This window comes from Tenebrio molitor, chromosome 9 (assembly GCF_963966145.1).
Source record: "Tenebrio molitor chromosome 9, icTenMoli1.1, whole genome shotgun sequence".
Taxonomy (NCBI): domain Eukaryota; kingdom Metazoa; phylum Arthropoda; class Insecta; order Coleoptera; family Tenebrionidae; genus Tenebrio; species Tenebrio molitor.
Genome location: NC_091054.1, coordinates 10,427,758 through 10,442,897, shown reverse-complemented (window position 1 = coordinate 10,442,897; position 15,140 = coordinate 10,427,758). Strand labels below are relative to the sequence as shown.

Below are 15,140 nucleotides of genomic sequence, written 5' to 3'. Positions count from 1 at the left end.
TCTTGACACCGTAATGTCGGGGCAAAAGTCTAAATACGGTCCTGTCTGGTGGGGACAATCTTGTCAGCTGTGTTCGAACGAATGATAATAATGAGCTTTTATTTTGGTGAGTTGGCGGTCGAGCGTGAGGTCTTTATTGGCGGTAATGGTTTTGCACGATTTTTGGAAAATGGGGTGGTGGTCGTAAACAAGACGGGACGGGCGGCGGTGGACCGGAAGTAGGTGATAAAGCGACAATGCGAATATTCGATTAGTTTGGATTTTTTTGAGAAAAGTCGCTCGACAGAATGAATGTGGTGGAGTGGGGGCCCAGAAGGGGCGGCAAAAGACCAAAAACATGTTTCTGTATTAAATTAATTTTCCTTAAGTTGTCACCTTTTCCTTTACTTTTATTCAGATACGTGTCTTTCGTACTTTTGCATATTTATCATTATCTGCTGCCACAGTTTACGCTTATTTATCTTGGAAAAAAGTTATTTACATCTCACTGACAGTTGTCCGATAAAAAGCGCTACCAACATAAATACGTATTTGAAGTTGACAGTCGTCATTGTGATCAGTAAATAAAGCTTCACAAAATCACAAATGTTGCTTTCTTGACAGCAAATCTGAGCCAATTCGATATTTGCTTTGCCAGGGGGGCATATTTTTTGATAATGAAACTTTGTATTTTTTTTCACATCGAAAAGATGGACATAAATCTGACGATTGCGTCATATCAAATACTACCAACATAAATACATGAAGTTGACATCTGTCATTCAGACTAGTTAATAAATGTTCATAAATTTGAAAGGCGCTTCCTTAAACAGCAAACTTGACGCCGATTCGACACTTTCGTTGACAGCTGTCGCTCAACATTCTTAAACGTCAATAAATTACTCCGACGATGCGGAAAAACGTGTGCTGTGAAATTTTAAGGCTCATATTTTCTACTGACATTTCTCGACGTTTTTAAAAGTCTTTAAAAATTTAAAGTTTATTATTACTCGACGAGATTTATTTAAATCTATCGACACTTGCATCATCACAAATACTACCAACACAAATATTTGAAATTTTTTTGACACCTGTCATTCTAAATTAAGACCGTGATTAAGACTGATAAATCGGTGTTTGTAAATACTAGAATTCTGTTCTGTTCGTTCTAATATTTACGTTGGTAACAATCAACGATTTTTATTGACAACTGTCAAACTTCTGCCAATGTGGAAAAAAAAAGAACTTATGGATTATTTGCTGAACAATCAGTGTTGACGTGAACAAAGTTGACTTCTTGACTACCCTCATTTATTTCTGTTTAATTTAAAAAATATATTTTGCTTTGTTTTTAAACGAGTTGCAAAAACGCAAAGAATTTGTTTACACTTTTAACTTCCATTTAGTTATCAATTTCAATACATCATCGGCGACACGAGCAAACTTCGTAACTCCCAAAAAATCCAAAAATGAGATCTTTACACTTTTACTCTTTTGCTCTAGAAAGCAAAATTTGAAAATCAGTTTATTATCAATTACTTACGTTATCTTTTTAAAAATAAACATGTTTAATGGTTGTTACTTTCATCTGGTTTATTAATAATAAACATATCAATGCAAAAAAAATTGTATCCTGTAAAATTTAATTAACGGGAGTTAGGAGTCACCGACGACATGCAGATTTCGGGTTTGCTGGTCTTGAAAAAGACCAATTTGACAGCTATTTTTGACAATTGACAGATGTCATTTTAAGAGTTACAGATTGATTCAAAATCACTACGCTCTTTAATACCCATTTCGATAAGATTTGAAGCTTGGCACTGACAGCTGTCATTTAGTTTGCGCTAGTTTTTACCAAACTACAAAACATAACAATCAGGTTCTCTCGCTCTCTCTCCCACAACTGTCACTTCATTTTTTCAAGTTGTAATAAATTTCAGGCTAGACACTTGTTTGATTTATTTACACTATCTCTTTATCACGTTCACGTTCGATTGTCTTCCTACAACACCCCAAGTTTATTGATACTGACGGGGACTGGTTTAAATCTCATCGACAGTTGCCTCATAACAAATGTTACCAACATAAATATTTGAGATTTTTTTTTGACAGCTGTCATTTTAATTTAAGTCCGCCAAACGAATTATCATAACTCGATTAAATAGACAACTCTGACAGTGTCGTTTGGGCAAAACGTTTAATTTCTGTTGTTCGTTTAATTGTCTCGACTTGTTCGTTTGCTTTGTGCCCACCTGTCACACTGCAACCCTTTCCCCGCGCGCCCGCCGTAAACCTTAACGACCCCACTTGACAGATTTTATTTAACACTCAGATGAAAGAAATATAATCCGTTTTAACGATCAACAAGTTTATTTGTTTTATTACGACGACAATAATTTTAATGGCAACTAGTCGGGACACTAATGGTGGTGGTAACTGTTTACCAACAGTCTCTTGTTAATTTTCCCTCTTTAAGTTAAGTTTCTCTCACACGTCGGGTATTTATTTTTTCGCCGCCGCCGAAAAGAAGGAGCCAAATTGCGACACTTGTTATGTCGTTTCCGGTCGACTTACCACGATCGCTGTCAATTACTTGCCGACTTTACTCCTAACGATTGCTTTTGTGTCGGCTTTTGCCGATTAGTCCAATCCGATCGCGGTTTAAACGAAGTCGATCATTAGTGGGACCGCTTCCGGTTTTGAGACTGTCCAAAGTGGCTGTTTTCTGTCAATTAAGAGTTCTTTTGGCGGCCGAGCTGGGCGCGCGTTTGGAAGCAAAAAATACACAAGTCGGGGGACGGTAGAGCGGATGGGGTGGCCTCCAAGAAGGGGCGGCGGGTACGGGTGAGGGAGGAATCGGAGGGAACGCGGATCGGCGGAGACTTTAATGCTGGGATGGGAAAGGGGGAGTGAGAGGGAAAGTGGTGGTTAGTAGGAGGGTTAAGGAGGATGAAAAAATGAAAATATAATGAAAAAAAAAAAATAAAATCTAGGAAGAAAACGAAGGAGTTGAAATATCGAAAAAACATCGTCAATAGAAATTTGAAGAAAGATTTGAAAACAATGAATGGTATACAAATGAAGGGATGGAATGGTAGAAAGAAGAAATTAGAAGAAACGGCATATTTAAAAAAAAAACGAGGAGGGGTTGAAACAAAGGACATAAATAAATAAACAGAAAAAAATGAAAAATAATAATGACGGGATTGAAGAACAGAAATAGGAAAGTGAGTAAACAAAAAACATCGCACTTGAAAGAAACTGGTGAAGAGGTGAAGAGTCTAACGGTACCTGTGTAAGGTGTCAGGATGGAATAATGTTTGAAAAAGAACACAAAAAGAAAAGAAAGAAAGAAAAATGTCGACGTTGTTTGAGTGTTTGTCAAAAAAATTTAGAACTGGTACAAATGAGTCACTATTTACCCAAAAAAGTACCAACCAACCGAGCTGCGTGTACTCGCTCTTGCATCATTTTAACATCGCTTCGGGCACTCGCCAAAGCAAACTCACGGCACGCGAGGTATTTTGCGTGACTATTGCACGACCGATCCACTCGCAAATCATTCTCCGATAATACATAAATCACCACCCTTTGATCGACACGATAAATAATAAATTTCTCATTGCAAATCGAGCTGTCGCCGCACCGAATTTTTTTGGGGGGCGCCAATCCGGGCCTCGCCGCCGCACTAAAACCACCGTAAATCATCGTTTTTATATTAATAATAAACTTTTATGTGTTGAAAATTTATGCGTCTGAAGAGTCGACTCTTCACCGAGGACCAAATAAATAAGAGCCTTCCGGACTGATTGATCGGTCCCCGCGCGATAATTGCCTTTCCGGGAACCGTCCAAAAAGGACCATTTCACTGCTAAGTAAGTAAATCTACTCTTACAACGCAGCGTCACTCGAGTACTTAAATATTTACAAGACGTATCTAATTGAAACTATCTGGTTCGAATTACCATACGGTTTTCACATGGGTTCGCTAACGTTTCATTCACGGTAAAATTCGATCAGGCTGGAAGAGGTTTAACGTAAAACAAACAACGGATTTCTAATTGTTAATTGGAGGCGTTTAAGTCAAACTCGGACGGGTGAGAGGATGGTCGATCCTAACGGCAGAAGTGAGGTACAAATGAAGATAAATTACGAGGTATTTACGAGAAAATTAACGATTCTATCGCTAACCAGAGCTGATCGTAAAACCGCCGTAAAATGTTGGAAATGCAGGAGGATGGACCCGGAATTGGGACGGCTTCCGGCAACCGAAAGTTTTCGAAAAGTGGAAGAAGAACGAAGGAGAAAGGAGAAGGGAGGGACGAGAAACGAATGTTTGTCGAGGTGGAAAGGTTTTCTGCGTTGGAAATGTAAGGGAGGAGTAGGAATGAAGAGAAGACTTGATAAACATGTGCAAAGGAATAGGAAACTAAGGAGGTAAAAGTGTTTAGGAAATGTGAAACGAGAGTAAGCAAAGGGGTGCTAAAGTTGGAACAAGAATTAAAAAACAATAGAAATAGAAGAAAACCTGCAGAAAATATGCAACAAGGAAGATTTAAAGAAATTATATTAAATAGCGCTAAGTAGCGTAGCAGCGATTAATCTGTGGCGAGTATCATATCGTTGTGTAGTGAGCACGCCTCACTTCTGTTTCGTCGATTATAATCTAAGCGACTTTCGGGCACACCTCACATTTTCTTGTTTCCTTTACATCGCAATCCTAAATGTACGATTATTTGCGTGATTTCTTCTAATTTCTTACTATAACTACTATTGGTAAAACAATCTAGATCAGACATTTTCCAGTGTATCTAGATGTAGATTTTGATGGACAAAAATCAATCATAAAATTCCGAAAATTGCAGAAAAATCACATTCGTGCAATACAGGGTGATTTTGAAATGCGTGTACAAATTTTAACCACGAGCTACTGACTTCATGTAGAACTCGAAAAAAATATTTAAAAAATTCTGTCAAAAAATTAAATGACATTTATTTTTTGAAGTACAATTTTTTTTAATTGCTTTTAGTCTTCTTCGTCCCACAACTTCGTAAGTAAAATTTCGGCACATTTTGTATTTAAAAATACACCCTTGTATACAGGTTGTTTGATGAAAAACGCCTCAACCCATAACTTTTTTATTTATTACTCGATTTCAATGAACAAAAAAATCGAAGATATGGTTTTTCAAGCGCTACAAAACTGCCATAAAATGTATTTTTTTTGGGTTTATCTTCAATAGCTAACGATAGTTAACTTTTTTTTTTAAATGGACACATGTAGTTTTTTTTGGCTTGGTCTGGTAAGGTTTTTTTTTCTGAATCTAATGATGTATTGAAAGTTATCATTTGGTTCATAGCTAACTGAAAAAAAATAAAACATTTTTTTGTTGTTCAGCTTATTATAAAATTTTTAAGAGTGCCGTGAAAAACAATCGGAATACAAAGTACGATAAATGTCATCTAAACGTCAGCTTAGAAGTTTTCATCTGCTTTTTTAAGCTTTTTTTATTTAAGTATAAAATAACATTGTCAGTCATGCAAGATAGCAGTCATTTGACTATTATTTTATGTTCGAGTGTACTAAAAATTGCAATTAGTCAAAAACAAAAAGTTAATAGAAAAAATAATAATAATTATGATTATTATTTATGCTTTCCAAGAAAATAATAATAAAACTCTTCAAGATTGCACCTTAAAATTTTCAAACTTACACTTGACATTTGTTGCTATTTGTATTCCAATTGTTTTTCACAGCACACTTGAAAACTTCATAATAAACTGACCCACAATTCAAAATTGTTTTATTTTTTTTCAGTCAGCTATGGACCAAACGAAAACTTTTAATACATTATTAGATTCAGAAAAAAAACTTTACCAGACTGAGCCTAAAAAACTACATGTGTCCATTTAAAAAAAAAAAGTTGACTATCGTTAGCTACTGAAAATAACGCAAAAAAAAAATATTTTATGGCTGCTTCGTAGTGCATGGAAAACCATATCTTCGGTTTTTTTATTCATTGAAATCGGATAATAAATAAAAAAGTTATGGGTTGAGGCGTTTTTTATCAAACAGCCTGTATCATATTTTATAAAATGTATGCATGCCAATGCGAAGTAACCTCTAGGAAATATGCTTCAAACAAGGAAACCGCATTGGTGTACGTTTTATAACATATGATAAACACGGTGTATTTTTAAAATGTGCCGAATTTTACCTACGAGGTTGTTTGACAACGTAGAAGACTAAAAGCAATTAAAAAAATTGTAATTCAAAAAATAAATGTCATTTTATTTTTTGACAGAATTTTTTAAATATTTTTTCCGAGTTCTACACGAAGCCAGTAGCCCGTGGTTAAAATTTGTACACGCATTTCAAAATCACCCTGTATATTCTTTGATTCCTCGTAAAAAACAAAACATATTTTTTTGAAAAAAAAATTATGGTTGCCAGCTGAAACCCAGGAATTGATTTTTATAACAGGTCACGATGATTTTGTAAATTTGCCAAATAGATTTCAAATGTTTGATAGCCTCGAACCAGACGACGAAAGTGCTAAAATATGAGTCAGTGGTGCAACCAAGAACCGGACTTTTCCTCGTTTTCTTCGTTCGCTCGAGTTGGCATCGGATCCGGCGACCTCGCCTGCGAAACCGCCGTCGCCGCCGCCTTGCTTTCCAGAACGTGCCGAAATCCGAGATATGGTCGGCACGTGCCGCCCAAATTTAGACCCCCAAGGTCTGCCCCCGTGTCCAGCAATCTCCAACAATTCGACGTTATTTAAAAATCGGCGCGTTATTTCGGGAAAACTGAATAAACAGGCCCCGCCTGATCCGTAACATCTGTTGATAAAATTATGCATCTCCTATAAACCCGGATGATTGATGAAGGAACCCGCCCGGAATAGATTATGACATTATGCAGGTATAAATCCCCGGTGCACTAACTGTCGGCAAAATGCAGGCGCGATGGCACTCGAGCCGCGACGATCGCCTCTCGATGCGCTGGCCGCGATGTCTTTATGGGGGTGACTTACGGGGCGATCAGAGTCACGCGTGCTGACCGAGCACGAGACGTGCCAAGGGGATGTCGCAGCTTTATCGAGTCGCTCACTTGTTCTGTCTCTTGCAGTTTCCGGGCATGCCTCAAGATGGTGGACACCAGCGACGCCAATCTCGTCGGGAAGCTCTTTTTCAACGTGGTCCAGACCAAGTGCTTCGTCATCAAGCCCAAGAAGGTGTGCGTGCGGAGCTCCTGGTGGGGACAGTGCCAGAAGTACAAGCACGTAAAACAGGCCATCCTCAGGGACAATCTACCCTACTAGTGACTTTAGTGAGAATTATCGCGACGCTCGCACGATTCTGTTTATTTATTGTGATCATTTGAGAAGTTTATTTTTGTACATAACTTACTTAATTAAGCCTTAGTTCGATTGTTTTACTTAAATTGTGCCAAACTAGCTTAGGATTGCGCCATCTACTTAAGACAATATCACGACGCGTTCTGATCGATCCAACTTTCTTCGAAATCTCATACTGGAACTTACCAACTGTTGTAACTGTGTACGTTAGGGACTTGATGTAATCTATTTCAACTGTGGTCGTGTAATGAGCAATAACTTGAATAAAATTATTGTTACATTTTATCATTGTTTATTGTTTTCCTAATTCCTACACAAACAGTCTGAGCATAAATTAGTTGGATGTCCGATAACGCACTAATTACCAATAAGTGTCACGTTATCGCACCCACAATAATATAATTTACTCAAATCGGTGAATAATTTACCATCGATCATATTTTACCATTGTGATGGATGGACCCCACACCGGTGCTGGTCAACGCTGTTTTCGTCTCTTATCTGAGACGGAAGTGAGTGGTGACCAGATCAGACGAACTGTCAAGTGTCAAGTTCATTGGAACTGTCAAATGTCAAGGTTATTGGAACTGTCAAACGTCAAAATCAGATCAGAATTCGTCTGAGAGGGGCCGACTGCGCCCCCCTTTTCGACGGCGCCCTCGTGGGCACCTTGCTGTTGGGGGTGCTCCGATCCAGAGCCGCCGCCTCCAGCACCGCCCGGATCGTCCCCCTGAAGTCTTTGTTCTGGCCTTCCAGCAACCTCTTCTCCTGCTTCAGCTCCTTCAGCTCCAAGTCCACCTTGTTATAGACCAGCCAGAAGCGCTCCATGTCCATCAGCAAGCCGAACTCCGCGTCGACGATGTCCTCCTCCTTGGAGTGGCTGGTCGACGTCGACTCCTGGGGCGACTTGGCGCTGATCACCACTTTCTTGACCATCTCTTCGCACTCCGCGCTCTTCCCCCTTTTCTTCATCTCTTGCAGCTCGTCTTCGTCGACGCTGACGTCGGGGGTGGGGCCCAGCGGCAGCCACTTGGTGACCTGCTCGCGCGCCGTTTCGAATTTGCGACAAGTCATCATCAGCTTGACGATCTGCTCGCCTTCATGTCTCAAATTGTGGAGGACGTCGATGCTGCGGTTGGACGCGTGGGTCAACAGGACGATCCGCTTCTCGTCCTTTTCCGCCCTCTTGCGGTGCTTCTTGCGGATCGCGAACAATTTGCGAGTGTCGGTTTTGATCTTTTCGGTCAAGTTTCGGATGGTTTCGGTGCGTTTCGCGGTCAAACGTTCGAACTGCACAGTCAAGGTCCTGATTTCCTCCTGAAAGGATATGGAAAGGATTTCAATTGTTCTCGACTTCGAGTCGCGCGAATGTTTACCTCTTGACAGTTTATGCGCTCCTGGTTGGTGGCGATCTCTGCAGCGCTCTCGGCGTCTATCCGCTTCAGTTCCGCAAGGTGTAGACGTCTCGCGTCAGTCTGGGTCACGTGAGATTTTATTACTGTCGCTATTTCTCTCCAGAGGGCACCGCAACGGCTCTCGCGCTTCTTGACGAAGGAGTCCAGTTGGAGTCGGAACTGCAAATGCAATAATTACCGATTGTATCTCAGAAAATTTCACACTAAATTATAAATAGGATCGGTACGGTCATTAAACCAAATTTATGGGTGATGGGCACTTTGGTAATGAAGTTCCTGTTTCCGTTTTACTTGAAGCGGAAGCGATAAACTAATTAAAGTGGTGATTGTTTACTGTTTGTACACTTTGAGCCAGGTTGTGTAACATTTATGTCACTTTGTTGAGGTTTTATTCAGTGTTGTGACACTAAAACAACAAAAGGATTAAATTTTACAAAAACGGGCACCGTTCTAAGATATTCCAAAAGTTTTAAAAAATTCGTTGCTTATGTAAAATTGCAAAAAAACAAATTGTGTATTGTAATATCTCCTGATTTTATACGATTTCTTTGTCCGCGTGTATTATGAGTTGCATAACCCACACAAATAATCTGGCAAACAGCTTTCTCACTCAGGCACAGTTACTACACAAGAATAAGTCATGTGTGGCATACTCCAAAGCCCATTCGCTATTTTTCATTCCAAAGCTGTCGACATATTTTTTTAAGCAAGCGTCGACCGACGTAGAATTTACCAAATACACAAAATCAGCATCATGAAAATGTTTATTGCAAAAATGTATAGAAAATCTCTTCAAGACATTCAGCAACAATAAAGTCCATTCAATAAGCATCTGGACTGTCAAAATCTAAATTGCACTTGTTAGGTTGGTTAAATCACTAGTTATTTTCATATTGCCCAGTTGTTACCTATGATTTTTTAATTTTTCAAACTATTCATTTGTTTAAATTGACATTGTCAAATAAATTGCAAAATTATTTAAGTGTATTTTGTAAAAAGGTTAAAATGGAAAGTTCAAAACGAACTAGGGTGGTTCTATTGGCGCGAGAGAAGAGGGCCGTAAGAAATTATTATGAGGAACAAACAAAAAAGTGATAATAACGGGAATTGCAAATTTGTGCCAAAGCCGCTCCAGTATTTTTAACTAAGAATTGGTGTTCGTTCTTGTGATTCACAAATCAAAATTTTGGAGAGATACCTAAGTGTTAATCAAGTGTTAAATAATTTTCTTCTGAATAAATAAAACAGATTAGTTTATTTTGGATGATTTTGGTTGTCGTTTAATTTGTTACCTGTTTTAAGTTTGTCGTGTGTTTTTTATAAATTTTATTAAATTGCTCTAATTCATTTAGTTGCTGCATTTCACTTCAAGTGCTCGAAGCAATGAATGAGTCAAAAAAATTTTAGTTCAATGATTAAAAATGAAAACATAACCTAAATATATTTTGTAACTAGATTTTGATGTCGGTACACTCTAGCGAAAAATTTTTATATCCAAGTACGGTCAAAACAAGAATTTTATTTAAAATTTAATTTTGACAGTCCAGAAGTTTTTTGAATTTACTGTAACATCAGTTGACAACCCCGTCAGAAGTCAAATTTCTTGACTTTGTTAAATTGCACAAAATTTCCCTCATTTTGGGAGTCTTGCAGCCATAGATAAAATAAAATACTATAGAATGAAAAGTCCCTAATAAATTTTTGGAAAATCGTTTAGCGCACCCTCACCACACCGCAAGAGGGCGCAAATGTTTTAAAAAGTCAAAACTTTAAAATCAAAGTAATCTCAATAATCTAAAAATCAGTCAAAGCAGTGTCAATCTTTATGTCACTATCTTGTAATTTAAAATGAGGCTGTGTCACGTTCACAAATAATGTAGTACCGCTGCTAAGATTGCTAAATTTGTTGTTGAGAGAATCAAGCAAAATTTATAAAAAAAACAATCAACAAATGGAAAGAAAAATAATACTTCAAGACCAAGAGATTACACCATTATTTGATACACCTCATCTTATTAAAGGAATTAGAAATTATAGAATAACAAAAGATTTGGTTTGGGAAGTAAACGAAGAAATTTTAAGTGTGAAATTGGACCATATAGTGAAGGTTTATCTTTATGATTCAGCGTGGGACGAATTAAGAGCCCTCCACAAAATTACGGACTTGCAGAAAAGATCCAAAAGATGTCCTATGCAACTCAAGTTTTGAGTCGTCATAATCATGAATTCAACTATCACGCTATTAGTTAACTGTGGTACTTAATTTCTAATAACATTGTTGTTAATAATCTAATATACATTTTAACTAACAGGTAGAACAAACCTAAATGATGAAGAATTGGGAACTTTTTTGACAAACTCTTTGATAATAATCTGGAGGGAGGGACATTTCGCCCACGTTGAGAGAAACCTCTTGCTTGTGGAGTTTACAAAAATCCGGGGCACACACAATTTTGGCAGGAAGCAGTCCTACACTTACGCAATATGTACCTACTTTGGAAAATTTTTTGGATTAAAAAAACAGCTCTTTCGTCCATAAAAAAAATTGAATGAAAATTTAGCAGAAAGTGGCAAGTATGGGTTTTTTAGAGTTTGTAAAAAATGTTAATAAGATTCATAATATTTTCAAAATTATATTGAGTAGGTAACATAACTTCGGCCGATAATATTAAAAGCAAAATTTCAACGGTAATTCAAACATAAGTACCTAATATTAATTTTTAAAAAAATAAAATTGAAGATGAAATTATTGGTAAAATAATTTATTTAACCACACTTACATTAAGGGGTAAAATTTAATTTTAAATGGTAGGATACGAGAACGATAGCATTTAGGAACAATATTTATAAAAATAAAGCAGAACTGTATCAAAGACGGTTGAAAATAAAATATCGAAAGTATCTATTGTTGGCGTTTTAATTTGTTGTGAAAATTTGCAATGATAAAAAAGCAAAGGAAAGGTAAACGTATCCAGTAGGCTGTGATTTTGCACCGTCACCAGGATAAGAGATGGCGGTAAACGCTTTGTGCCCAAAAAATGTATAGGGAGTTTGCGTTCTATATGTTCTTATTTTGTCTATGCTTGCAGCAGTTCATTGCAGAAAGGCGAGGAAAAAAATATATTTTGAATTTTAGTCCTGTACTTGCAAATACAGGGTGATTTATAACAGGTGTAAAAAAAACATTTTTATAGGTCCTATTTTGTTTATTTACAGAACTACATCAGATTTAAATTTTATTGAAATAATTATTAAAGTGCAATGGAAGTAAACAACATAATTTCCGAAACAATTGTAACTAGTTGATAGTTGTCAAAATGAATGAGTTTAGTATAGGTAGTTGAAGATGCAGATATTAAACTAGGCAAAAATGAATAGGGAATTTTTCCTTTTTTGAATTTTTTATAAATAACGTTTAAAATTTGTAATGAAATGCGTTACAATAGCTATTTATGTAACCAGTTAGGAAATGCCTTATTTTGTGTAACGAGTTACACAAAATTGCATTTCCTAAAGTGTTACATACAAGATTTTTTCTAATTTTGACAAAAAAAAAGTTTCTTCAAACGTTAAACGAAGTAATGAATTTCATTAATAATAAATTATTATTGTGTTAAAATATCAAGTAGGTAAGTAGGCACGGTTATTTTACTTAAAAACAAAAAATATGACAGTGTCAAATTGATGATACAATAAATTTTTCCTAACCAGTTAGGAAAGATTTTACTTTTCGTAACCAGTTACGAAAAGTGTGACGTTTCCCAACGTCAATTAATTTTGAAAAGTGTCTCTTTATATGTCAAAATTAGAAAAATATATTAATTAATCTAATCTACACATTAAATGTAATGTTTCAAGTACTTGTAAGATTTTAAATTTATCTTGTGTTTAAAAATACGTGGGAGGATTGGGGCAATTATTTTGCTTTCCAAGAAAAATTGTGGAATTCCCTATTCATTTTTGCCTAGTTTATTTATCTGTGTGGATATTGTGATGGTCTAGATAATATTTTCTGATAGACGTTTTATTGCTTGGCCCCCAAGACCTGCCGACTTAAACCCCTTGGATTTTTTTCTACGGGGCCAGTTGAAGCAACTGGTTTACAGTATCGAGATAAAACACGTGAAACTTGACCAAATAACAAATAACTTTAATGAAATTCGTCAAGATGATACAACAATAGCGCATGTTTACCAATCAATTGTTGCATTCGAGCTCAAGGACATTTTGAACAATTTTTATCAGGCAATATTCTTCCGTCATTGTCATTTATTTTTCTAGTTATCCATTTTTGAAAGTTGTACTTTAACAATTATTTCAATAAAATTTAAATCTGATGTAGTTCTGTAAATAAACAAAATAGGACCTATGCTTATATAATATTTTTTTCTTAAAATGACTTCCTGAACACGATGTCAAAGTTTTTTACACCTGTTATAAATCACCCTGTATAACTACCAATTGTTCCGTTTTCCCTTCTGCTTCACCGTAAAATAAAACATTTTTTTTCCCTGATCGGTGGACGGATCCTCGTCATCTCTCCTTGCATTTTCCTCTTGAACTTTAAAAAATAAACAAAGATTACGATCTGTGCGTCAGAAGCCGCGATTGACGTGATTCCGTGAGTGTTTATCGATATTTTCCCAAGATATAATTCCCAAAACGAAACGTTTATTATCGTCAAAAATTATCCACGCTCGCATGTCTTTCGCGTGCAGCCTGCCAACAAAAACCACGGAAACACATTATAGAATTTTTCAAGAACACCGAACAAAAACTGATTGACAAATTGGTTCTGTGACTATCGCAACAATGCAACTCTTTGTTCATTATCCGCATTAATTCAGCATGTATCCCTTTGCCGCAATTAACAACAACGCAAACATCACCCATCCAATTTATATAAAAGAAGACCTTAACACAGATCCAGTGCCGGTTCGATTCCCGTCGAGATGAGAACGATCGTCGCGTTAACATTCTTCTTCTGCGCAGCCAAGGTACCTACTCCTTGAGACCGTCCCGACACACTACTGTTGCATTTTCCAGGCCCTCGACTGCGGCATCCACGTGACCAGCAACGAGGCCCTCAAGGCGACCATCAACAAGTGCATCAGCAGCAACAAGACCCTCGACGACTTGTGGGACATGACGCCGATGTCGTCCGAGTCCGACTCGTCGAGTTCGTCCGAAGAGGAGCCCCGAGTCGGTGAGTGCGTCCCCTAGTTCGACCCCAAATCGATAGTTCTGGTTCCAGACGGGAAGATGATGCAGAGCTTTCGAACGAAGAGGTCCAGCGCGAAGCTGGACGCCGCCAACGAGACCGACAGCGACAACCCCGAACCCGTCACCGAGAACTGCATGATCCAGTGCATCTTCGAGAACTTGCAGATGACGGACAACACCGGCTACCCCGTGCGCACCAAGATTCTGGAGGGACTGTTGAAGAACGCCACCAAGAGAGAGCTGCGGGACTTTTTGCAGGACAGCACCGACGAGTGCTTCCAGGAGATGGACAAGGAGGCCACGATGGACCCGTGCACGTACTCGGTCAAACTGGTCACGTGTCTGGCCGAGAGGGGCAAGACAAATTGTGCCGATTGGCCGATCGGCGACTTACCACTCCACTAGATGTTATTAAAGCTAGTTAGAAATAAATCTGTTGCATACCGTGCTCGTCACTTCTTCTTTCTTCTTCAAGTAGCGCTCGCGGTCCGCTTTGGCGCCCGCTTTGGCCCGCGACTCTTCGCCGAAGATGACAGTTTGGAGGTGCTGGTGCTGCTCTAGATTCTTCCCCGCGAGTTCGTCTTGTTCTTTGCCGGCGGTCTCCAACAGCTGCTCCAAGTCCTTCTGGTACTGTTCCTCCAGCAGCTGCATGTACTTGACGTGAGAGGCTGAAACAACAAATCACTAGGTGCGTCAAGATGGCGGACTCCTACCAACCGATTATTTGGTCGATGTGAGTCACGTGCGCCTGGAAGTTGTGTCCGTACTGGTCCTCCGCCATTTCCAACTCCTCCAGAAGCTTGTCGATGGTGCGGTTTTTGTACTCCAAGACCCGATCGATGTACTTCTTCATGTGCTCCACGTCCTCTCTCATTTCCTTGCACTTGTTCAGGCGCAAGATCTGGTGCCAGTGCTGGTTGATCTTGGCCAGATTCAGCCTCGAGAAGCCATCTTCTCGTTTGATTTTGTTCTACAACAGATCGTTGTACAATCGGTAACCTCGCGACTCTCGTACCTTCATGAAGATGGCAATCAGTTGCTCTTTGCGGCGTCGCGCTTCTTCCTCGATGTCCGCTTTGTGTTGAAGATATCTGGCCCGTTCTTCATCGCTCATCCGGGCCAGGCGATTCGCCAGAGATTTCTTCTTGCCACCCATCTTGCA

The 15,140-nt window shown here is 38.4% G+C and overlaps 3 protein-coding genes across 3 annotated transcripts in view; 2 read left to right on the top strand and 1 right to left on the bottom strand.

Moving 5' to 3' along the window:
- The window catches only part of LOC138139197 (uncharacterized), a 29,716-nt gene extending 22,091 nt beyond the window's left edge, over positions 1 to 7,625 (top strand). The window contains exon 5 of the mRNA XM_069059390.1: positions 7,112 to 7,625. Within this exon, the coding sequence (XP_068915491.1) occupies positions 7,112 to 7,304 (193 nt within the window). The 3' untranslated portion in view covers positions 7,305 to 7,625. The remainder of the gene's footprint in view (positions 1 to 7,111) is intronic.
- LOC138139192 (dynein regulatory complex subunit 2) lies at positions 7,619 to 15,134 on the bottom strand. The gene is given in 5 exon segments (XM_069059383.1): positions 7,619 to 8,708; positions 8,711 to 8,914; positions 14,423 to 14,646; positions 14,696 to 14,948; positions 14,994 to 15,134. Coding segments are annotated over 5 exon segments (1,587 nt in total). The 3' UTR covers positions 7,619 to 7,943.
- Positions 13,536 to 14,426, top strand: Obp59a (Odorant-binding protein 59a). Its single transcript, XM_069059388.1, has 4 exons — positions 13,536 to 13,605; positions 13,686 to 13,752; positions 13,802 to 13,961; positions 14,010 to 14,426. The coding sequence occupies exons 2-4, from the start codon at positions 13,708 to 13,710 to the stop codon at positions 14,381 to 14,383; spliced, it is 579 nt and encodes a 192-aa protein (XP_068915489.1). The 5' UTR covers positions 13,536 to 13,605; positions 13,686 to 13,707; the 3' UTR covers positions 14,384 to 14,426.
- Positions 15,135 to 15,140: the final 6 nt, after the last annotated feature.